Source organism: Hyla sarda, chromosome 10 (assembly GCF_029499605.1).
Source record: "Hyla sarda isolate aHylSar1 chromosome 10, aHylSar1.hap1, whole genome shotgun sequence".
NCBI lineage: Eukaryota > Metazoa > Chordata > Amphibia > Anura > Hylidae > Hyla > Hyla sarda.
This window is the reverse complement of record NC_079198.1, coordinates 48,440,781-48,466,949: the sequence shown is the minus strand read 5'-3', so window position 1 is coordinate 48,466,949 and position 26,169 is coordinate 48,440,781. Positions and strand designations below refer to the sequence as shown.

Genomic DNA, 26,169 nt, shown 5'->3' with positions numbered 1-26,169 from the left:
TTTTACCCCTTATGAAAAGGTAAAGTTGGGGTCTACACCAGCATGTTAGTGTAAAAAAAAAAATTTACACTAACATGCTGGTGTTGCCCCATACTTTTCATTTTTACAAGAGGTAAAAGGAAAAAAAGACCCCCAACATTTGTAACGTAATTTCTCCTGAGTACGGAAATACCCCATATGTGGGTGTAAAATGCTCTGCGGGGGCACAACAAGGCTCAGGAGTGAGAGCACACTATGTACATATGAGGCCTAAATTGGTGATTTGCACAGGGGTGGCTGATAGTTACGGCGGTTCTGACATAATCGCAAAAAAAATCACCCACATGTGACCCCATTTTGGAAACTTCACCCCTCATGGAACGTAACAAGGAATATAGTGAACTACCGCAGGTGTTTGACAAATTTTCATTAAAGTTGGACATGAAAATGAAAAATCAGATTTTTTCACTAAAATGCTGGTGTTACCCCAAAGTTTTTATTTTCACAAGGGGTAATAGGAGAAAATGCCTCCCAAAATTTGTAACCCCATTTCTTCTGAGTATGGAAATGCCCCATGTGAGGACGTAAAGTGCTCTGGGGGCGCACTACAGGGCTCAGAAGAGAAGGAGCGCCATTGGGCTTTTTGAGAGAGAATTTGGCTGGAATTGAAGACCATGTGGGTTTACAAAGCCCCCATGGTGCCAGAACAGTGGACCCCCCCCCCACACATGTGACCCCATTTTGGAAACTACACCCCTCACGTAATGTAATAACTGGTACAGTGAGTATTTACACCCCACTGGTGTCTGACAGATTTTTTGAACAGTGGTCCGGGAAGATGAAAAATGTAATTTTTCATTTGCACAGCCCACTGTTCAAAAATCTGTCAAACGCCAGTGGGGTGTAAATGCTAACTGCACCCCTTATTAAATTCTGTGAGGGGTGTAGTTTCCAAAATGGGGTCACATGGGGGGGGTCCCCTGTTCTAGTAGCACGGGGGCTTTGTAAAAGCACAAGGCCCCCGACTTCAATTCCAACCAAATTCTCTTTCCAAAAGCCCAATGGCGCTTCTTCTCTTTTGAGCAATGTAGTTCACCCGCAGAGCACTTTACATCCACATTTGGGATATTTCCATACTAAGAAGTAATTGTGTTTTTTTTTATTGCCCCTTGTAAAAATGGAAAATTTGGGATAACACCAGCATTTTAGTGAAAAAAATTTAAATTTTCATTCTCCCGTCCAACTATAGCGAAAATTCATTAATCACCTGCGAGGTGATAAGGCTCACTATACCCCTTGTTACGTTCCTTGAGGGGTGTATTTTCCCAAATAGTGTGCCATGTGGGATTTTTTTTTTGCCGTTCTGGCACCATGGGAGTTTCTTAAATGAGACATGCCCCCCAAAAACCATTTCAGCAAAATTCTCTCTCCAAAATCCTATTGTCGCCCCTTCCCTTATGAGCCCTCTACTACGCCCGAAGAGCACTTTACATGCACATATGAGGTATTTCCTTACTCGAGGGAAATAGGTTTACAAATTTTGGTGGACATTTTAACCTATTACCCCTTGTAAAATGAAAAAAATGGGTTTACAAGAACATGTTAGTGGAAAAAATAAAGATTTAGAATTTTCTTCTGCATTTTGCTGCTATTCCTGTGAAACACCTAAAGGGTTAACAAACTTTCTGAATGTCATTTTGAATACTTTAAGGGGTGCAGTTTTCATAATAGGGTCCATTATAGGGTATTTCTAACATAAAGACCCTCAAATTCACTTCAAAACTGAACTGGTCCCTGAAAAATTCCGATTTTGAAATTTTCATGAAAAATTGGAAAATTGCTGCTAAACTAAAAAGCCCTATAATGTCTTCAAAAAGTAAAAACATGTCAACTTTATGATGCAAACACAAACTAGACATATTGCATATGTGAATCAACATATCATTTATTTGGAATGTCTACTTTCCTTACAAGCAGAGAGCTTCAAAGTTCGAAAAATGCTAAATTTTCTAATTTTTCATGAAATTTGGGATTTTTTCACTAAGAAATGATGCAAGTATTGACAAAAATTTACCACTAACTAAAGTAAAATATGTCACGAAAAAACAATCTCAGAATCAAATTCATAAGTTAAAGCATCGAAGAGTTATTAATGCTTAAAGTGACAGTGGTCAGATTTGCAAAAAAAACGGCTGCATCCTTAAGGTCAAAATGGGCTGCATCCTTAAGGGGTTAAGCTCAAAATGGCAGTGAGCTGCATGGAGGGTCCTCTCTGGTGGAAAGTGTCCAGTGTCGAGGGCAGTACCTGCTGCAGTGACATGAATGCTTCTCACCCGATGTCCTGTGTATGCTGGGAAGCATCCAGCGTTGTGAGGGGTTGGAGGAGGGGTTGATCTCATATATTCTCCAACTTTGCGTTTACCTGTTATTAGGGGTAATAAAGATAACAATGAAAAATGTGATCATTAGAAAAATTCCAGTTCTTCAGGAGCGAAACAATAAATATATAAACAACAATATTGGTTGTATTGCCTTCAGATATACGAAGTGTTGTAAAACTGAAGAAGATGGTTTTTGACAGCCTAAGAGAAACTGAATTCCATGGTAAGAACTTATGTTACCTTTCTAAAATTGTGCGTTATTTTCATCACCAGGCACCAGCTATGTGTATTTGGATATGTGGACACTTAGGCCAATTCATTTTCTTTAACTTTTCTATGTTATATGTTATTCTTCAGTAGCTTGGATTGTAAGTACCCGCACATGGTTCACTACTTCTCCAGACTTCTACTCTAGTCTATGCCCCTAGATCTGTTGTGTGTATGTAATATATATATATATATATTGTGACATGTGGTTAATGCCAGCATCCTATTCTCCTGTGGTGTTAATGTATACCACATACTATTTGTGTTGAATAGGTGAGAACACAGCTTAGAACTCCCTTCACCTTCCTTGAGATAATGCTGCTTGCACCAGCTGCATGAAATGATCATGTTGATCTGGGTCCTCTTTTACTCCAGGCCCTCAAAAACAACCCTGTACAATGGCTTTTTTTTGTTTTTGTAAATTTTTGTAGAGTATTTGCTCATGCATCCTGTTCCAAGTGAGCTAGAGCCAACCAACTATTGTTCCAGCATGTTTTAGGGTGTGTGGGAGGAGCTGAGAGCACCCAGAGAAAAGCTGGCCGGCAGCTGCTACCTATACTGGCTCAGTTTCACACACTCCAAAGAAAATGATCATGACAGATTTTCACAGTAGTTTTTCTACCCTGAGCAAAAAGAATTTAGGTAATTGTGAATCTAAGGATAGGTTTGTTAGTGACTGTCTGAGATAGTGTGTAACAAGATGAAGGAGGGAACGATAATAGACAGATAGGACCATCAAGTAAACCTGAACCTTCTCCTCAGTTTCTTTTTAAGGACTCTCTGGTGAAAAATGTGATGAAAAATGAAAAATGTGACGCGATTCCCAGTGTGACATTTTTTTTATCTATTCTAATTTGGCAATCCAGTGCTGCACCCCAGGGAGCTGTGGGGAGAGATAATGTTTAGGTAACAAAAGTCTGAAAGCTGCCAAGAGGTGATGGATCAATTTCTGATTTTACGATGTAAAATCTACAATCTACAATGCTCAGAAGGGAAGGAATGCCATTGAGAAGAGAAGGAGTGCCATTGAGCTTTTGGAGAGAGAATTTGTTTGTAATGGAAGTCGGGTGCCATTTGCGTTTACAAAGCCTCCGTGGTGTATTTACGAAGAGCCCGTGGGGCCCCCAACATGTGACACAATTTTGGAAACTAAAACCCTCACAGAATTTAATAAGGGGTGCAGTGGGATTTACACCCCACTGGCGTTTGACATATCTTTGGAACAGTGGGCTGTGCAAATGAAAAATGTAATTTTCACATCCAACTTTAACGATGATTCGTCAAACACCTGTGGGGTGTTAAGGCTCACTATACCCCTTGTTACGTTCCATGAGGGGTGTAGTTTCCAAAATGGGGTCACATGTGGGTATTTATTTTTTTGCATTTATGTCAGAACCGCTGTAAAATCAGCCACCCCTGTGCAAATCACCAATTTAGGCCTCAAATGTACATGGTGCACGCTCACTTCTGAGCCCTGTTGTGCACCCGCAGATCATTTTACCTCCACATATGGGGCATTTCCATACTCAGGAGAAATTGCGTTACAAATTTGGGGGGGTCTTTTTTTCCTTTTACCTCTTGTGAAAATGAAAAGTATGGGGCAACACCAGCATGTTGGTGTAATAAATTTAAGTTTTTTTACACTAACATCCTGGTGTAGACCCCAACTTTTCCTTTTCATAAGGGGTAAAAGGAGAAAAAGACCCCCAAAATGTGTTAGGCAATTTCTCCCAAGTACGTAAATACCCCATATGTGGCCCTAAACTGTTGCCTCGAAATACGAAGGATCCGAAGTGAGAGAGAGCCTTGCGCATTTGAGGCCTAAATTAGGGATTTGCATAGGGAAGTACTCAGATGCAAGAATTACACTTGCCTTCGATACCAAAAAATACCCTACCCCAAACAGGGTGCCTCCAGCTGTTGCCCAAACTCCCAGCATGCCTAGACAGTCAATGGCTGTCCGGCAATACTTGGAGTTGTTGTTTTGCAACAGCTGGAGGCTCCGTTTTGGAAACAGTGCCGTACGAGACATTTTTATTTTTACTGGAAGGGGGGGGTTACTTTGTAGGGGTATGTGTATATGTAGTGTTTTACATTTTGTTTTGTGTAGTGTAGTGTTTTTAGGGCACATTCACACAGGCGGGGGTTTACAGCGAGTTTCCAGCTGGGAGTTTGAGCTGCGGTGGAAAATTTGCCACAGCTCAAACTTGCAGCGGGAAACTCACTGTAAACCCCTGCACGTGTGAATGTATCCTGTACATTCACATGTGGGGGGGGGGGGACTACATACATTTTTTGCCTGGAATACCCCTTTAACTCAGTCTTTCGGGGGTTTCAGCAGGCATCCCAGTCCCCACCCGGCGAGTGGCAGGGACCGGAATTCCCATGAGCGTACAAGTGTGTCCTTAAGTGGTTAAATAGTGCAGCTTAATAGTTTGTTCATACTACAGAATTCCTTACTATATAGACCCGTTCACGCTGCAGCATTTCAGCAGCGGAAAATTTTGCTGATGAAAATTAATCCGCCAAAGAGTGAACATGTTCAATCTGTGGAGATTCCGTAGTGTGAACATACCCTACCTAAGAACCTGGTCCTTTAGGTCAAAATGGGCTTTGTCCTTAAGGGGTTAAATATTAGATATAGGAAATCTGACCTGTGTCACTTTCTGCGTTAATAACTCTGGGATGCTTTTACTTACTGCAAGTGCTCAGTATACTACAGGGCTCCAGAAATAAACAGGTAAAAAAGGCTGTGTGCAAAAACAGAATCACCGGGAACCATGTGCAATCACCAGTTTCTATAAAAACTAATTTTGTTCAGTAAATAACAATAAAACTGTACTTTTATAACATCAAAACAGTTACAAAAAAATAAATAATTTATAAACCCGAACTTAGCTTCAGTGTTTAATTTTTAGTAACAGGAATCTCGGAATACATACTTGCTATTCTTGCTGGCACCAGTAGATGGCAATGTAGGCAAAAAATACATCCTATTATACATGGAGCATGTTAAACCCAGGACTGATTCCTAGAAAGAGGCTGTACTGTTAACTTACCACCAGTAGGTGATGTGGAGCATTACCAGACAGATGTCTGTATACATTGTTACTCGCAGGTTCGTCACTGAAACAATGATCCATAAGTTTCTTGCCGGAAGGGAGACATTATAGGAAAATAAATATGTACAAATGTTTGCATTTTAACCCCTTAAAGGGTAGCTCCCACCATCACTTTTTTTTTCTGTCCCTGCCTCTTACCCATCTATCCCTAACCCCCTCCCTGCCTTAATTTTTTTTTTTTTTTACATATTAAAAATGCTTTTTTGTCTGCCTGGTAGCGTGCTCACTACCAGGCAGACTTCCCCAGCAGGCACCACGTCCCTGATGCCTGCTGGGGCCGGCACTTCCGCCCGTAGTTCACCTATACAGGGTGCCTCCAGCTGTTTCCCCACTGCAACTCCCAGCTTGCCCTGACATCTATTGGCTGTCAGGGCATGCTGGGAGTTGTAGTGGGGAAACAACTGGAGGCACCTTGTATAGGTGAACACCGGAGCACATACCGCTCCCCGCCGTGCAGCCCGCAACCCCTGGCCCTGTCGCGCCCCTCAACTCACTCCCCCTCCCCCTTAGTTCACCCAGAGTACCCCCTCCCCGCCACGCAGCCCCCAACCCCCCCCCCGGCCCCGCCGCTCCGCTCAACCCACTCCCCCTCAGTTCACCTATTCAGTGTCCCTCCAGGCTTCCCCACTACAACTCCCAGGGCATGCTGGGTTTTGTAGTGGGGAAACTGGAGGCATACTGTTTAAGTGAACAGTATACATAATACAGTGAACATAATACTTTACCTTGTCCCCGAGCCTGCGCGCGTCCTCTTCCTTCAAAGCGCTCGCTCCCGCCTGTCTGATTGACAGGCGGGAGAGAGCACAGCAGTGATTGAATTTCGACTCGTTGCCAGGCTTCAACGAGTCGAAATTCAGTGATGATGTCACTGCTGAATGCATTCGGGCACTAGGAGGGCGACCCCTAGTGGCCAAATTTAAAAGTGATTTTAAACTGTTTTAAAATCACTTTTTTTAATTAAACTATATTAGAGATATGTTGTAGTACTTAAGTACTACAACATATCAATTTTTTTTTTCATGACAGTGCCCATTTAACCTCCCTGGCGGTATGATTCTGTCTGGAAATTTGTACCAAAAGCGGTACAATTTTTGCACTGAATTTCACATCTCCCCCCGCCCTTTTCACATCTCCCCCGTCACATTCCCCCTCCCTTGTCACATTCCCCCTTTCCCTTGTCACATCCCCCCGTCACATTCTCCCCCCTCCTTGTCACATTCTCCCCCCTCCTTGTCACATTCTTCCCCCCTTGTCACATTCCCCCCCCTTGTCACATTCTCCCCCTTCATGCTACATTCCCCTCCCCCTGTCACATTCCCCCCTTGTCACATCCCCCCCTTCATGTCACATTCCCCTCCCCCCCCGGTCACATCCCCCCTGTCACATTCCCCCCTGTCACATTCCCCCCTCTGTCACTTCCCCCCCCTGTCACATTCCCCCCTTCTGTCACATTCCCCCCCTTTGTCACATTCCCCCCACCCCTGCCACATTCCCCCCTCTGTCACATCCCCCCTGTCACATCCCCCCCTGTCACATCCCCCCCCTGTCACATTCCCCCCTCTGTCACACCCCCCCTGTCACATTCCCCCCTCTATCAAATTCCCCCCCTTTGTCACATTCCCACCCCTGCCACATTCCCCCCTCTGTCACATCCCCCCTGTCACATCCCCCCTCTGTCACCCCCCCGTCATATTCCCCCCCTGTCACATTCCCCCCCTCTGTCACATTCCCCCCCTTTGTCACATTGCCCCCCTGCCACATTCCCCCCTCTGTCACATCCCCCCTGTCACATCCCCCCCTGTCACATCCCCCGCCTGTCACATTCATCCCCCCCCGTCACATTCATCCCCCCCCCTATTCAGTGTCCCTCCAGGCTTCCCCACTACAACTCCCAGGGCATGCTGGGTTTTGTAGTGGGGAAACTGGAGGCATACTGTATAGGTGAACAGTATACATAATACAGTGAACATAATACTTTACATTGTCCCCGAGCCTGCGCGCGTCCTCTTCCTTCAAAGCGCTCGCTCCCGCCTGTCTGATTGACAGACGGGAGCGATCACAGCAGTGATTGAATTTCGACTCGTTGCCAGGCTTCAACGAGTCGAAATTCAGTGATGACATCACTGCTGAATGCATTCGGGCACTAGGAGTGCAACCCCTAGTGGCCGAATTTAAAAGTGATTTTAAACTGTTTTAAAATCACTTTTTTTTAATTAAACTATATTAGAGATATGTTGTAGTACTTAAGTACTACAACATATCAATTTTTTGTTTTCATGACAGTGTCCATTTAACCTCCCTGGCGGTATGATTCTGTCTGGAAATTTGTACCAAAAGCGGTACAATTTTTTGCACTAAATTTCACATCTCCTCCCGCCCATTTCACATCTCCCCCGTCACATTCCCCCTCCCTTGTCACATTCCCCCTCTCCCTTGTCACACCCCCCCTGTCACATTCCCCCCTTCTGTCACATTCCCCCCCTTTGTCACATTCCCCCCACCCCTGCCACATTCCCCCCTCTGTCACATCCCCCCTGTCACATCCCCCCTCTGTCACATCCCCCCTGTCACATCCCCCCTCTGTCACCCCCCCGTCATATTCCCCCCCTGTCACATTCCCCCCCTCTGTCACATTCCCCCCCTTTGTCACATTGCCCCCCTGCCACATTCCCCCCTCTGTCACATCCCCCCTGTCACATCCCCCCCCTGTCACATCCCCCGCCTGTCACATTCATCCCCCCCCCCTATTCAGTGTCCCTCCAGGCTTCCCCACTACAACTCCCAGGGCATGCTGGGTTTTGTAGTGGGGAAACTGGAGGCATACTGTATAGGTGAACAGTATACATAATACAGTGAACATAATACTTTACATTGTCCCCGAGCCTGCGCGCGTCCTCTTCCTTCAAAGCGCTCGCTCCCGCCTGTCTGATTGACAGACGGGAGCGATCACAGCAGTGATTGAATTTCGACTCGTTGCCAGGCTTCAACGAGTCGAAATTCAGTGATGACATCACTGCTGAATGCATTCGGGCACTAGGAGTGCAACCCCTAGTGGCCGAATTTAAAAGTGATTTTAAACTGTTTTAAAATCACTTTTTTTAATTAAACTATATTAGAGATATGTTGTAGTACTTAAGTACTACAACATATCAATTTTTTGTTTTCATGACAGTGTCCATTTAACCTCCCTGGCGGTATGATTCTGTCTGGAAATTTGTACCAAAAGCGGTACAATTTTTTGCACTAAATTTCACATCTCCTCCCGCCCATTTCACATCTCCCCCGTCACATTCCCCCACCCTTGTCACATTCCCCCTCTCCCTTGTCACATCCCCCCCGTCACATTCTCCCCCCTCCTTGTCACATTTTCCCCCCTCCTTGTCACATTCTTCCCCCCTTGTCACATTCCCCCATCTTGTCACATTCTCCCCCTTCATGTTACATTCCCCTCCCCCTGTCACATACCCCCCCTTGTCACATCCCCCCTTCATGTCACATTCCCCTCCCCCCCTGTCACATCCCCCCCTGTCACATTCCCCCCCTCTGTCACTTCCCCCCTCTGTCACATCCCCCTTGTCACATTCCCCCCTCTGTTACACCCCCCTGTCACATTCCCCCCCCCTTTGTCACATTCCCCCCCCTGCCACATCCCCCCCTGCCACATCCCCCCTGTCACATCCCCTCCCTGTCACATTCCCCCCTCTGTCACCCCCACCCCCGTCACACACCCCCTGTCACACTCCCCCCTCTGTCACCCCCCCCCTGCCACATTCCCCCCTCTGTCACATTCCCCCCCCCTGCCACATTCCCCCCTCTGTCACATGCCCCCCCTGTCACATCCCACCCCCTGTCACATTCCCCCCTGTCACATTCCCCCCCTTGTCACATCCCCCCCTCTGTCACACTCCCCCCTTTGTCACATTCTTCCTCCCCCCGTCACATTCATCCCCCCCCCCCCCCCCCCTCCCTTCTCACCTTGTCTTGTCCTGCAGCAGCATACACTAGGTTTGCCGGGCAGATTTCAAACCTAGTGTACCTAGAACAAGTCCTTTCCCCTTCAGCCAATCACAGGCTTTACACCACTGCGGCCTGTGATTGGCTGAAAAGTGAAAGGTCCTGTAAGATGAATAGTGAAGAGAGCAGGGACAAGAGCGCACAGAGGGGAACGACATCTTCAGGGACCAGGATTAGGTAAGCAAAAGTTTTTTTTTTATTTTACTCCTTTTTCCTTTTACACTTAGCTCAGTGTTTTTCTAACAGGGTGCCTCCGGCTGTTGAGAAACTACTACTCCCAGCATGCCCGGACAGCCTTTGGCTGTTCGGGCATTCTGAGAGTTGTAGTTTTGCAACAGCTGGAGGCCCCCTGGTAGGGAAACACTGACTTTTAGTATTTTTCTTTACCTGCTCTGGCCAGCCCCCGCAACGGGAGCCGACCCAAGCAGATAATCGCATGTTTTCCCGGGGGCCGCATCGCTATATCGCATTGCTTTTGCGATATATCGTGCAGCCCGGCCGGAAACTCTGCAATTCTACCCCGAGCGTGACTCGGGGTTACCGATCCTGGCAGGGAAAATTAACCCCGAGTCACACTCGGGATTACCGCTCAGGAGGTTAAGGACCCGGGCTTTTTCCGTTTTTTCATTTTCCGTTTTTCCTCCAGTTTTTCACCTAAAATTCTATATGATGGCTTATTTTTTGCGTCACTAATTCTACTTTGTAATAACATTAGTCATTTTACCCAAAAATCTACGGTGAAACAGGAAAAAAAAATCAATGTGCGACTAAATTGATGAAAAAACACTATTTTGTAAGTTTTGGGGGCTTCTGTTTTTACGCAGTACATTTTTTGGCAAAAATAATACTTTACCTTTATTCTGTAGGTCCATACGGTTAAAATGATACCCTACTTGTTTAGGTTTGATTTTGCATCACTTCAGAAAAAAATCATGAATACATGCAGGAAAATGTATACGTTTAAAATTGTCATATTCTGACCCCTATAACTTTTTTATTTTTCTGCGTCCAAGGCGCTATGAGGGCTCATCTTTTGCGCCGTGATCTGAGGTTTTTAGTGGTACCATTTTTGTTCTGATCAGACTTTTTGAGCACTTTTTATTCAATTTTTTGTGGTATAAAAAGTGATCAAAAATGTGCTATTTTGGACTTTGGAATTTTTTTGCGCGTACGCCATTGAACGTGCGGTTTAAAAAGCAGTATATTTTTATAATTCGGACATTTCCGCACGCGGTGATACCACATATGTTTATTTTTATTTACACTGTGTTTTTTTTATTCTTGGAAATGCCGGGTGATTCAAACTTTTATTAGGGGAAGGGATAATTGAAAGGGTTAATGATTTTTTTTACACTTTTCTTATGCAATATTATAGCTCCCATAAGGGGCTATAACATTGCATTAACTGGTCTTTTCCACTGATTGATCCATCTCCATAGGAATGGATCAATCAGTGTTTTCGGTGATTGAATGCTCAAGCCTGGATCTCAGGCTTGAAGCATTCAATCGGCGATCGGACTGCAGGAAGGAAGGTAAGAGACCTTCCGCCTGTAGTTCAGCTGTTCGGGATGCCGCGGCCATTATACTGCGGCGATCCCAAACAGCTCCCTGAGCTAACTGGCAACTTTCACTTTCGTTTTTAGCCGCGCAGCTCAGCTTTGAGCGCGCGGCTAAAGGGTAATAGCGCGGCACCGCGATCAGTGCTGCGCGCTATTAGAGGCGGGTCCCGGCTTCATTATGACGCTGGGCCCACCGCGATATGATGCGGGGTCACCGTGTGACCCCACGTTATATCGCAGGACCGGGACCCAGGACGTACCCATACGTCCTGGGTCCTTAGGAGGTTAAACAGATACAAATCCAAACCAATATAGACATATAGGAATATACATAAATAATTATGAGCTCTACCCATATTGATGGCTCACGAAAACTAACTGCATACATGAAAAACAGAACCTCTTTACTATTTGCAAAATTAGCCTAATAGTGCCAATATTATTTTTATTAATAATAATAATAATATAATAATAATGATAATTATTATTATTATTAAATTATTATTGTTATTATTATTATTATTATTATGATTGTACAAATAATATTGTATTGATATGCTTAAGGAAAGCATAAGCTTCCTTTGGGATTACTTCCATAGATGTGATGGTAATAGGATGCTCTACACCAGGATGAATATTGGCACAATGCCTTGATACCATGTATAGTTGAAATTTAGTCTTGATATTGTGCCTATGTTTATTAAGCCTATTATATAGGGGTTGAACTGTGCTTCCCACATACTGTATAGAGCACATACAGTGTCTCACATACTCTGATTGGCAAGTAAGGCGACTTTTTATTTTAAAGGTTTCTCCTAATTTGCTAGATGTTACCGACGTTGCTCCATGGGTGATCTCTGTGCAGCATAGACATCTATTTTTACTGCCTCTATAACTGCCTGGTTTTGTATCTGTTCTAATTTTTTTTTCTATTACCATTTTGCTGCCGGAGTTGACTTGGTGCTAATAGACATTTGATGTTTGGGGCATGTCTATAAGTCATCTAGGGTACTTTAGGGAGAGATTTTTTTAAGAAGTAATGTTGTTGAAGAATATTCCAGTAACAATTTAAGATCTGTAACTTTATTATTAAACGTAGTAATAAAATTAGCCGAATATTGCTGAGGGTTTTTCTTTTCCGTGCCTGCTCCCTGGCAGGGAGCAGTGCTGAGCTTGACTGTGTCCTGGCTGCATTCTGAGATTTAGGACTCCAGCATGAGTCTGAAATCTATAAGAAAAAAAAATAAAAATTTTAAAAAAAGGCTTGCGGACAGGACTGGTAGGGAGATCCATAGTGGTCATTTTTTCAAAGTGGAGAATTAAATAGTAAGAAGCATATTTTTTAATAACATTATATTAGAAAGTTATTCTGCATACATTAATCTATAATGTATCAAAAGTTTTTTTGATGAAAGGTTAAAGAAATCTCTCCCTAAAGTACCCTGCATGACTTATAGACTTGTACCAAACCTCAAAAGTCTGTTAGCACCAAGTCAACTCAGGCAGCAAAGAGGTAATACAAATAAAATTAGAACAGATACCAAACCAGGCAGTTATAGATTAAATATAAATAGAAGAAATATAAATAGAATAAAAGAAAAGATCTTTCTCTGTAGTATACAGCCGCTAATAAGTACTGGAAGGATTAAGATGTTTTAATAGAAGTACCAATCTGTTTAACTTATTGGCACCAGTTCATTAAAAAAAAAAAAAAAAAAAAAACGTTTTCCACCGGAGTACCCCTTTAACCCCTTCAGGACCAAGCCCATTTTGGCCTTAAGGACCAGAGCGTTTTATGCACATCTGACCACTGTCACTTTAAACATTAATAACTCTGGAATATTTTTAGTTATCATTCTGATTCCGAGATTGTTTTTTCGTGACATATTCTACTTTAACATGGTGGTAAATTTTTGTGGTAACTTGCATCCTTTCCTTGTGAAAAATCCTAAAATTTGATGAAAAATTTGAAGATTTTGCATTTTTCTAACTTTGAAGCTCTCTGCTTGTAAGGAAAATGTATATTACAAATAAAAAAAAAATTTATTCACATATACAATATGTCTACTTTATGTCTGCATCATAAAAGTGACGAGTTTTTACTTTTGGAAGACACCAGAGGGCTTCAAAGTTCAGCAGCAATTTTCCAATTTTTCACAAAATTTTCAAACTCACTATTTTTCAGGGACCAGTTCAGGTTTGAAGTGGATTTGAAGGGTCTTTCTATTAGAAATACCCCACAAAAGACCCCATTATAAAAACTGCACCCCCCATAGTATTCAAAATGACATTCAGTCATCATTTTAACCCTTTAGGTGTTTCACAGGAATAGAAGCAAAGTGAAGGAGAAAATTCACAATCTTCATTTTTTACACTCGCATGTTCTTGTAGACCCAATTTTAAAATTTTTACAAGGGGTAAAAGGAGAAAATGTATACTTATATTTGTAGCCTGATTTCTCTCGAGTAAGCACATACCTCATATATCTATGTAAAGTGTTCGGCGGGCGTAGTAGAGGGCTCAGAAGGGAAAGAGCGATAAGGGGATTTTGGAGAGTACGTTTTTCTGAAATGGTTTTTGGGGGGCATGTTGCATTTAGGAAGCCCTTATGGTGCCAGAACAGCAAAAAAAAAAAACACATGGCATACCATTTTGGAAACTAGACCCCTTGAGGAACATAACAAGGAATAAAGTGAGCCTTAATACCCCACAGGTGTTTCACGACTTTTGCATATGTAAAAAAAAATATTTTTTTTTCACTAAAATGTATGTTTCCCCCCAAATTTCACATTTTTCCAAGGGTTAATAGCAGGAAATGCCCCCCAATATTTGTAACCCCTTCTCTTCTGAGTATGGAGGTACCCCATAAGTTGACCTGAAGTGCACTATGGGCGAACTACAATGCTCAGAAGAGAAGGAGTCATATTTGGCTTTTTGAGAGCAAATTTTGCTCGGGGAGCATGTCGCATTTAGGAAGCCCCTAAGGTGCCAGAACAGCAAAAAAAACACACACATGGCATACTATTTTGGAAACTAGACCCCTTGAGGAACGTAACAAGGGGTACAGTGAGCATTTGCCCCCCACTGGTGTCTGACAGATCTTTGGAACAGTGGGCTGTACAAGTTTTCATTTTCATGGACCACTGTTCCAAAGATCCGTCAGACACCTGTGGGGGGTAAATTCTCACTGCACCCCTCATTACATTCCGTGAGGGGTGTCGTTTCCGAAATGGGGTCACATGTGGGGTTTTGTTTTTTTTGCGTTTGTCAAAACCGCTGTAACAATCAGCCACCCCTGTGCAAATCACCTCAAATGTACATGGTGCGCTCTCCCTTCTGGGCCTTGTTGTGCGCCCCCAGAGCCCTTTGCGCTCACATATGGGGTATCTCTGTAGTCGGGAGAAATTGCGTTACAAATTTTGGGGGGCTTTTTTCCCTTTTACCTCTTGTGAAAATGTAAAGTATAGGGCAACATCAGCATGTTAGTGTAAAAAATAAAAAATTTTTACACTAACATTCTGGTGTAGACCCCAACATTTCCTTTTCATGAAGGGTTAAAGAAGAAAAAGCCCCCCAAACCTTGTAACGCAATTTCTCCCGAGTACAGCGATACCCCATACGTCGCCCTAAACTGTTGCCCTGAAATACGACAGGGCTCCAAAGTGAGAGCGCCATGTGCATTTGAGGCCTAAATTAGGGATTGCATAGGGGTGGACATAGGGGTATTACATAGTTACATAGTTAGTACGGTCGAAAAAAGACATATGTCCATCAAGTTCAACCAGGGAATTAAGGGGTAGGGGTGTGGCGCGATATTGGGGAAGGGATGAGATTTTATATTTCTTCATAAGCATTAATCTTATTTTGTTCCAGGAATGTATCTAATCCTGTTTTAAAGCTGTTAATTGTTCCTGCTGTGACCAGTTCCTGAGGTAGACCGTTCCATAAATTCACAGTCCTCACGGTAAAGAAGGCGTGTCGCCCCTTGAGACTAAACTTTTTTTTCTCCAGACGGAGGGAGTGCCCCCTCGTCCTTTGGGGGGGTTTAACCTGGAACAGTTTTTCTCCATATTTTTTGTATGGGCCATTAATATACTTATATACGTTTATCATATCCCCCCTTAAACGTCTCTTCTCAAGACTAAACAATTGTAACTCCTTTAATCGCTCCTCATAGCTAAGATGTTCCATGCCCCATATTAGTTTAGTCGCGCGTCTCTGCACCCTTTCCAACTCCGCAGTGTCCCTTTTATGGACAGGTGACCAAAACTGAACAGCATATTCCAGGTGAGGCCGTACCAATGCTTTATAAAGGGGGAGTATTATGTCCCTGTCCCTTGAGTCCATGCCTCTTTTGATACATGACAATATCCTGCCGGCTTTGGAAGCAGCAGCCTGACATTGCATGCTATTCTGTAGTCTGTGATCTACAAGTACACCCAGATCCTTCTCTACCAGTGACTCTGCCAGTTTAATCCCCCCTAAGACATACGATGCATGCAGGTTATTAGTACCCAGATGCATAACTTTACATTTATCCACATTGAACCTCATTTGCCAAGTGGATGCCCAGACACTTAGTCTATCCAAGTCATCTTGTAACCTATACACATCCTCTATAGACTGTACTGTGCTACAAAGCTTGGTGTCATCTGCAAAGATAGAAACAGAGCTGTTAATACCATCCTCTATATCATTGATAAATAAATTAAACAACAGCGGTCCCAGTACTGAACCTTGGGGTACACCACTAATAACCGGGGACCAATCAGAGTACGAATCATTGACCACCACTCTCTGGGTACGATCCATGAGCCAGTGTTCAATCCAGTTACAAACTAAAATTTCCAAACCCAAAGACCTTAACTTACCTGTCAGACGTCTATGAGGGACAGTATCAAATGCTTTAGCAAAATCCAGAAACACTATATCCACAGCCATTCCTCTGTCAAGGCTTCTACTCACCTCTTCATAAAAGCAAATTAGATTGGTTTGACAACTTCTATCCTTAGTAAACCCATGCTGGCTATCACTTATAATACAATTATCCCCTATGTATTCCTGTATGTAATCCCTTATAAGTCCTTCAAACAATTTACCCACAATGCACGTTAAACTTACCGGTCTATAGTTTCCTGGGGAAGACCTAGAGCCCTTTTTGAAGATTGGCACCACATTCGCCTTGCGCCAGTCCCTTGGCACAATACCAGACACCAGAGAATCTCTAAATATCATGAACAGGGGTACAGATATTACTGAACTTACCTCTCTAAGAACTCTTGGGTGTAGTCCATCCGGTCCTGGGGATTTGCTTACATTTATATCACTTAACTTACCTTGTACCATCTCTACATTAAGCCAGTTCAGTACATTACATGATGTGTTACCAGCACTGACCTGGCCAATGTCAGCTCCTTCTTCCATAGTGTATACAGAACTAAAGAACCCATTCAGTAGCTCCGCCTTCTCTTGATCGCCTGTGACAACCTCCCCATTATCATTATTAAGGGGTCCCACATGCTCTGTCCTTGGTTTTTTTGCATTTATATATCTAAAAAAATATTTAGGATTAGTTTTGCTTTCTTTGGCCACCTGTCTCTCATTTTGAATTTTTGCTGTTTTTATTACATTTTTACAGATTTTATTAAGCTCCTTGTACTGTTTAAATGTTATCGCTGACCCATCAGATTTGTATTTTTTGAAGGCTATTTTTTTTGCTGTTTATTGCTCTTTTAACATCATGTGTCAGCCATGTAGGATTTAGTTTCAATCGTTTATATTTGTTCCCCTTTGGTATATATTTAGCTGTATAGTTATTTAGAGTTAATTTAAAGATGTCCCATTTACCTTCTGTATCAGTATTTGAGAACACCTCCCCCCAGTCTATGTCCTGTAGTGCAGCCCTCAGCCCAGGGAAATTTGCCTTTTTAAAGTTATATGTTTTTGCCTTCCCCGCCTGTCTTTGTTTTCTACATTTTAAGTCAAAAGTAACTATATTGTGGTCGCTATTACCAAGGTTTTCCCGCACAGTTACATTACCAACCAGCTCTGCGTTGTTGGAAATGATCAGATCCAACAAGGCATCACTTCTTGTTGGGTCCTCCACAAACTGGCCCATAAAATTATCCTGCAATAAATTTAGGAATTTTCTCTCCTTTGTAGTTTTAGCCAGCCCCCGGCCCCAATCTATATCTGGATAGTTAAAATCTCCCATTATTACCACTGTACCTGCCCGGGCGGCCCTCTCTATTTGTTTATGAAGCCGAACTTCTATCTCTTCAGTGATATTAGGGGGTCTGTAGATTACACCAAATATTATTTTTTCAGTATTTCCCTCCTTTTGTAATTCTACCCACAATGATTCCACATCCTCAGAATCATCACACACTACGCCAGTGATTCCCAAACAGGGTGCCTCCAGCTGTTGCAAAACTCCCAGTATGCCTGGACAGTCAACGGCTGTCCGACAATACTGGGAGTTGTTGTTTTTCAACAGCTGGAGGCTCTGCTTTGGAAACAGTGGTGTACCGGACGTTCTTATTGGGGGAGGGGGGCTGTGTAGGGGTATGTGTATATGTAGTGTTTTTAACTTTTTATTTTATTTTGTGTTAGTGTAGTGTAGTGTTTTTAGGGTACAGTCACATGGGCGGGGGATTACAGCGAGTTTCCCAGCGCAAAATTTGCTGCATCTCAAGATGCAAGAAACCCACTGTAAAAGCATCGCCCATGTGAATGTACCCTGTACATTCACGGGGGTGGCGGGGCGAGGGGGGGGGGTGCTTGCATCAGCTGTTGCAAAACCACAACTCCCAGCATGCATGGTCTGTTAGTGCATGCTGGGAGTCATAGTTTTGCAACAGCTGGAGGCACACAGGTTAGGAAACACTGAGTTAGAAACAGACAATGTTTCCCAACCAGTGTGTCTCCAGTTGTTGCAAAACTACAACTCCCAGCATGCCCAGACAGCTGAAGGGCATGCTGGGAGTTGTAGTTCGGCAACATCTGAAGGGCCAGATGTTGCTGAACTAAAACTCCCAGCATGCCTGGACAGTCAGTGCATACTGGGAGTTGTAGTTTTGCAACAGCTGGAAGAGCACAGATTGGAGACCATTATACAATGGTCTCCAAACTGGGGCCCTCCAGATGTTGCAAAACTACAACTCCCAGCATACATGGTCTTTTAGTGCATGCTGGGAGTTATAGTTTTGCAACAGCTGGAGGCACACAGGTTAGGAAACACTGAGTTAGAAACAATGTTTCCCAACCAGTGTGTCTCCAGCTGTTGCAAAACTACAACTCCCAGCATGCCCAGACAGCTGAAGGGCATGCTGGGAGTTGTAGTTCGGCAACATCTGAAGGGCCAGATGTTGCTTAACTAAAACTCCCAGCATGCCTGGACAGTCAGTGCATGCTGGGAGTTGTAGTTTTGCAACAGCTGGAAGAGCACAGATTGGAGACCATTATACAATGGTCTCCAAACTGGGGCCCTCCAGATGTTGCAAAACTACAACTCCCAGCATGCCCAGACAGCCAAAGGCTGTCTAGGCATGCTGGGAGTTGTAGTTTTCAGACTCCTAGAAGCAGCAGTGAAGATCTTCACTGCTGCCTCTGAGGACTACATACTTACCTGCTGGTCCCGTCGCTGCTCGTCCACGTGGCCGATCCCGCGCTGCTCCTCGGTCCTGCCGCTGCTCCAGGTAAGTCCGCCGGTCCCCACGTGTTCCCCCCGTGTGCCGCAGGTCCCCGCGAGCCCCTGCAGCCTTCGTCCCCCGTTCTGCCCGACTTCCAGGGGCGGGCAGTGCGGGGGATCTGAACTTTCACCCCAGATCACTGTGATTGGTCCACAGGGACCAATCACAGTGATCGCTGACCAGGACCATCAATTGATGGTCCTGGGGGTGAAGCAGAAGTTGTCCCCTGCTGGAAACAGCGGGACTTCTGCCAGTTAACCCGTGCGATGCTGCGCATCGCCGGGTTAACTGCATGTCATTTATAAACGCCGGGATTCGCGAACGCACTGCACAACCCGGCGTTTATATATGACATTCTGCGGGAAGGGGTTAATAAACATAGGCACAATATCAAGACTAAATTTCAACTACACAGGGTATCAAGGCAGTGTGCCAATATTCATTCATGTGTAGAGCATCCTATTACCAACACACCTCTGGAAGTAATCCCAAAGGGAGATTCTAATAGGTTCTAACAGCTGTGGAAAAAAGGGGTCTATTGAACCTATAGATTGGGAACTCTGTCTCCAGTAGGTCTCAATTATCTCTTCGAAGTCATTTCATAATAGGTCATGCTGTCATCATCATTTCTTACTGCTTCAACATACCGTATTTATCGGGGTATACCACGCACCGGCCTATAACACGCACCCTCATTTTACCAAGAATATTTGGGTAAAAAAAGTTTTTTACCCAAATATCCATGGTAAAATGAGGGTGCGTGTGTGCGCGTGTATACCCCGATATACCCCCAGGAAAGGCAGGGGGAGAGAGGCCGTTGCTGCCCGCTTCTCTCCCCCTGCCTTTCCTGGGGTCTAGAGCGCTGCTGCCGGCCCTTCTCACCCCCTGGCTATCGGCGCCGCTGCCCGTTCTGTCCCCCTGACTATCGGTGCCAGCGCCGATAGCCAGGGGGAGAGAAGCGGCGCCGACAGCCAGGGGGAGAGAAGGGGCAGCGGCACCCATTGCCGGCGCCGCTGCCCCGTTGCCTCCCCCCATCCCGGTGGCATAATTACCTGAGTCGGGTCCGCGCTGCTTCAGGCCTCCGGCGTGCGTCCCCTGTGTCGTTGCTATGCACAGCGCGGCGCACTGAGGCCTGCAGCAGCGCGGACCCGACTCAGGTAATTATGCCACCGGGGATGGGGGGAGGCAACGGGGCAGCGGCGCCGGCAATGGGTGCCGCTGCCCCTTCTCTCCCACTGGCTGTCGGCTATCTTAAGAATATAGATACAATTTTATTTATATAATAATAATAATAATAATTAAGCTCATTTGCAAATCCCAAAGAGGTTCTGTTTTTCATGTATGCTGTTAGTTTTCGTGAGCCATGAATATGGGTAGCAGTCACAATTTTTTATGTATTGTATATTCCTATATGTCTTCATTGGTTTGGATTTGTATCTGTCTAAATGCGTACATTTGTACATATTTGTCTCCCTTCCAGCAAGAATCTAGGGAATCATTGTTTGAGTGACGAACCTGGCAGTAACAATGGGGGAAATTTATCAAAACCTGTGCAAAGGGAAAAACGCCCAATAGCCCATAGCAACCAATCAGATTTCTTCTTTCATTTTTAACAAGGCCTCTGAAAAATGAAAGAAGTGATTTGATTGGTTACTATGGGCAACTGAACAACTTTTCCTCTGGGCAGGTTTTGATAAATCTCCCCCAATGTGTATAGACATCTGTCTGGTAACGCTCCATGTCACCTACTGGTGGTAAGTTAACGGTGATTCTGTTTTTGCACACAGCCTTTTTTTTACCTGTTTGTTGCACACGATCACTTACCTGTAACCCGGAAGCATTTGATTCTGTGTGTATATATTTAATTGTTTCTTTACCTGTGGTTATACCTGACATAGATCCTGGTCCAGGATTGAAATGTGTTGTTTTACCAATAAAATATGCTCTTCTAAATTTACTCACATCCAGGAAAAGAGCCTTTTATCTAGGGGTTAATTTTCAAAATCTTTTATTTTACCTTTATTGTGCAAGACTGGATTGATTGCCTATCATTCAGGACAACCCTGGACAACCTGATTTTCTTCATCCACACGCTACTGTAGGTGTTGCGCTCTTAGTGCAACACCTACAGGTAAGGAGTCCAGCTTATGTCATTTATTATTTATTTTCCATAATAGTCTTCACGAGGGGTGCACGCTGTTTTTTTTTTTTGTTGTTTTTTTCCCCCCTCTTTCTACATAGGGTGAAGTGGACATTTGGAATGCACAGGTATTTCTTACATTGATTTTCCTGGAATCGTTGAAATGTAGTTTGTGAAAAATAAAAATTGCAATTTACCTACTGATATGCCAACTATGCACCCAGAATGATGACCCAGAGAATTGTTAAAAGTAAAACTTGTGTCCACCCCAAACCGTATGCTCTGCTTCATCATTCTGTGAATGTTTTATGTGTGGCTGCCCCTAAACTGTTGCATGCAAATGCGCACAGTATTCAGGTGAGGAGAGAGCACTGCGCATTTAAGGTAACTGTAACATCCGCGCTCCGGCCAGACACGCTGGCCGTGAGTGCTCTGTCATGTCCCCGCTGCCGGCAGGGCTGGGGTTCGCATTGCAGGACATGCCCACATGCGAATCCCAGCCCATCACTCACCTCCCTGTCCTTGCAGCCTCTCAGCCCCGGTTTGCGTGCCCCGCTTCTTAGGGCGCGCGCCGGACCTCTCACTCTTAACCCCTTAACGACCATGGACGTAATTGTAGGTTCTGGTTTGGCGGTACTTCGCGCACCCTGATTTACATTTACGTCCTGTGTGTGACCGCGATCATCGTAGCGGTGCTCACGTCATACACGGCAAGTTGCGGCTGCTATCAGCAGTTGGGGACCCACCGGTAATGGCAGACATCCGTGATCATGCGGATGTCCGCCATTAACCCCTCAGATGATGTGATCAGTACAGATCACGGCATCTGCGGCAATGCGCATGTTAAAATAGATTATTGGATCGCCAGCAGCGCTGCCGCGGGGATCCGATCATCTGTAATGGTGAACTGAGGTCCCCTCACCTGCCTCCGCATCCATCTCCGGGCATCTTCTGCTCTGGTCTGAGATCGTGCAGATCAGAGCAGAAGATAGCCGATAATACTGATTAGTGCTATGTCCTATGCCCACTGAACAGTATTAGCAATCAAATGATTGCTATAAATAGTCCCCTATGGGAACATAAAAAGTGTTAAAAAAAAGTTGAAAAATGTAAAAAAATAAATTATAATTTTTAAAAGTGAAAAATCCCCTCTCCCAATGAAAATGAAAATTGTCAGTTTTCCCATTTTACCCCCAAAAAGCGTAATTTTTTTTAATAAACATATTTGATATTGCTGCATGCGTAACGCATGTCCAAACTATCAAAATATAATGTTAATCATCCCATACGGTGAACGGCGTAAACGTAAAAAATAAAAAAAGTCCAAGAATGATGCTTTTTTGTCACATTTTATTCCCAAAAAAATTTATAAAAAATTATCTAAAAGTTTTATATATGCAAATGTGGTATCGATAAAAATTACAGATGACGGCGTAAAAAATTAGCCCTCATACCGTCCTATATACGGAAAAATTAAAAAGTTATAGGTGGTCAAAATAGAGCGATTTTAGATTACTGATTTTGTACAAAAAGTTTTAGATTTTTTTAAAGCGGTATAAAAATATAAAAGTATCTAGCCAGGGGTATCATTTTAATCGTATTCACCCACAGAATAAAGAACACATGTCATTACCGTAAAGTGTACAGTGGGAAAACTAAACACTTCAAAATGTGCAAAATTGTGGTTTTCATTTAACCTGTTCAGGACCCAGGGCGTAATTTTACGCCCCGGCGCCCTGGTACTTAAGGACCCAGGGCGTAAACTTACGCCCTGGCGGTTTCCGATCCCTGCCGCGCGCCGGGCAGAGATCGGAAGCGGATGCCTGCTGAAATGCTTCAGCAGGCATCCAGGGCAAACGCCGAGGGGGGCCATGTAGGCCCCCCATGTCGACGATCGCCGCAAATCGCAAGGGAAATCGCCCTTGCGATCTGCGACGATACCGGGCTGATCGGGTCTCAGGGACCCGACCGCCCGGTAATTTTGCATGATCCCGGCTGTCACAGACAGCCAGGACCATGCTGAAGACTAGGAGCGAGGTGGCAAGCCTGCCACCTCCTCCGATCCCCTGCGATCCGTTGGTTAGTTAACCGACCAATCGCAGGGGGGGGGGGCGGTTACTTCCTCCCGTCCTGCCCGGCCCCTTGAAGTCCGGAGAGGACGGGAGGAAGACCGGAGGACGCGGCGGGGGACGGGGGAGTGCTGGGGACCAGCCCGGTACTTACCTCGTCCCTGAAGACCCGGATCCCGGCGAGGAAGATGGCGGCGGCGACAGGTGAGTAGATCTTCAGCCGCGGTCGGGCCCTTTACAGCAATGCACGTCACCGTAAAGCGACATGCATTGCTGTAATGGGACCCTGTAAACTACAACTCCCAGCATGCCCAGACAGCCCTTGGCGTCTGGGCATGCTGGGAGTTGCAGTTTTGCAACATCTGGAGGTCCACAGTTTGGAGACCACTGTGCCCTTCCAGATGTTGCAAAACTACACATCCTCAGCATGCCCTTACTATCCAGGCATGCTGGGAGTTGTAGTTCTGTAACATCTGGCCCTTCAGATGTTGCAGAACTACAACTCCCAGCATGCCTGGACAGTTTTGGCATACTGGGAGTTGTAGTTTTGCAACATCTGGAAGGGCACAGATTGGGAACCACTGTATTAGTGGTCTGCAAACTGTAGTCCTCCAGATGTTGCAAAACTACAACTCCAAGCATGCTGGGAGTTGTAGTTCGGAAACATCTGGCTCTAAAGATGTTGCCGAACTACTACTCCCAGCATGCCTGAGAATGTTTGGGAGTTGTGGTTTTGCAACAACTGGAGGCACACTGGTTGGGAAACATTGTCTGTTTCCTAACTCAGTGTTTCCCAACCCGTGTGCCTCCAGCTGTTGCAAAACTTTAACTACCAGCATGCACTGATAGACTGTGCATGCTGGGAGTTGTAGTTTTGTAACAGCTGGAGGTTCCCCCCCTGTGAATGTACAAGGTACATTCACATGGACAGGGGGCTTACAGTGAGTATCAGGCTGCAAGTTTGCGATGCAGCAAATTTTGCGCGGCAGCTCAAACTCGCAGCGGGAAACTCGCTGTAACCCCCCGCCCGTGTGACTGTACCCTAAAAACACTACACTATACTACACTAACCCAAAATAAAAAGTAAAAAACACTACATATACACATACCCCTACACAGCCCCCCTCCCCTCCCAATAAAAATGAAAAACGTCTGGTACGCCACTGTTTCCAAAATGGAGCCTCCAGCTGTTGCAAAACAACATCTCCCAGTATTGCCGGACAGCCGTTGACTGTCCAAGCATGCTGGGAGTTTTGCAACAGCTGGAGGCACCCTGTTTGGGAATCACTGCCGTATAATAGGGGCTATGCAAATCCCTAATTCAGGCCTCAAATGCACATGGCGCTCTCACTTCTGAGCCCTGTCGTATTTCAAGGCAACAGTTTAGGGTCACATATGGGGTATCGCCGTACTCGGGAGAAATTGCCTAACAAATTTTGGGGGGCTTTTTTTCCTTTCACCCCTTATGAAAAGGTGAAGTTGGGGCCTACACCAGCATGTTAGTGTAAAAAAATTAATTTTTTACACTAACATTCTGGTGTTGCCCTATACTTTTCATTTTGACAAGAGGTAAAAGGGAAAAAAGCCCCACAAAATTTGTAATGCAATTTCTCCCGACTACGGAGATACCCCATATGTGGGCGTAAAGTCCTCTGAGGGCGCACAACAAGGCCCAGAAGGGAGAGTGCGCCATGTACATTTGAGGTGATTTGCACAGGGGTGGCTGATTGTTACAGCGGTTTTGACAAACGCAAAAAAAAAAAACACATGTGACCCCATTTTGGAAACTACACCCCTCACGGAATGTAATGAGGGGTGCAGTGAGAATTTACCCCCCACTGGTGTCTGACAGATCTTTGGAACAGTGGGCTGTGCAAATAAAACATTTTGTACAGCCCACTGTTTCAAAGATCTGACAGACACCAGTGGGTTGTAAATGCTCACTGTACCCCTTGTTACGTTCCTCAAGGGGTCTAGTTTCCAAAATGGTATGCCATGTGGGGGTTATTTTGCTGTCCTGGCACCATAGGGGCTTCCTAAATGCGACATGCCCCCGAGCAAAATTTGCTCTCAAAAAGCCAAATATGACTCCTTCTCTTCTGAGCATTGTAGTTCGCCCGTAGTGCACTTCAGGTCAACTTATGGGGTACCTCCATACTCAGAAGAGATGGGGTTACAAATTTTGGGGGGTAATTTCTGCTATTAACCCTTGCAAAAATGTGAAATTTGGGGGGAAACACACATTTTAGTGAAAAAAATTATATATTTTTTTACATATGCAAAAGTCGTGAAACACCTGTGGGGTATTAAGGCTCACTTTATTCCTTGTTACGTTCCTCAAGGGGTCTAGTTTTCAAAATGGTATGCCATGTGGGGGGGTTTTGCTGTTCTGGCACCATGGGGGCTTCCTAAATGCAACATGCCCCCCAAAAACCATTTCAGAAAAACGTACTCTCCAAAATCCCCTTGTCGCTCCTTCGCTTCTGAGCCCTCTACTGCGCCCGCCGAACACTTTACATAGACATATGAGGTATGCGCTTACTTGAGAGAAATTGGGCTACAAAAATAACAATCCATTTTCTCCTTTTACCCCTTGTAAAAATTTAAAAATTTGGTCTACAAGAACATGCGAGTGTAAAAAATGAAGATTGTGAATTTTCTCCTTCACTTTGCTGCTATTCCTGTGAAACACCTAAAGGGTTAAAATGCTAACTGAATGTAATTTTGAATACTTTGGGGGGTGCAGTTTTTATAATGGGGTCATTTGTGGGGTATTTCTAAGATGAAGACCCTTCAAATCCACTTCAAACCTGAACTGGTCCCTGAAAAATTGTGATTTTGGAAATTTTGTGAAAAATTGGAAAATTGCTGCTGAACTTTGAAGCCCTCTGGTGTCTTCCAAAAGTAAAAACTCGTCACTTTTATGATGCAAACATAAAGTAGACAT

The 26,169-nt window shown here is 44.6% G+C and overlaps 1 protein-coding gene across 4 annotated transcripts in view; it reads left to right on the top strand.

Moving 5' to 3' along the window:
• The window catches only part of IZUMO3 (IZUMO family member 3), a 312,623-nt gene that overhangs the window by 76,360 nt on the left and 210,094 nt on the right, over positions 1–26,169 (top strand). For 3 of the 4 annotated variants that reach the window (XM_056542993.1, XM_056542992.1, XM_056542990.1), the window contains exon 2: positions 2,518–2,583. The exons of the other annotated variant lie outside the window; for it this stretch is intronic. In XM_056542993.1, coding sequence (XP_056398968.1) covers positions 2,547–2,583 — 37 coding nt within the window. In that variant the 5' untranslated portion in view covers positions 2,518–2,546. The remainder of the gene's footprint in view (positions 1–2,517; positions 2,584–26,169) is intronic. 4 annotated transcript variants of the gene reach the window in all.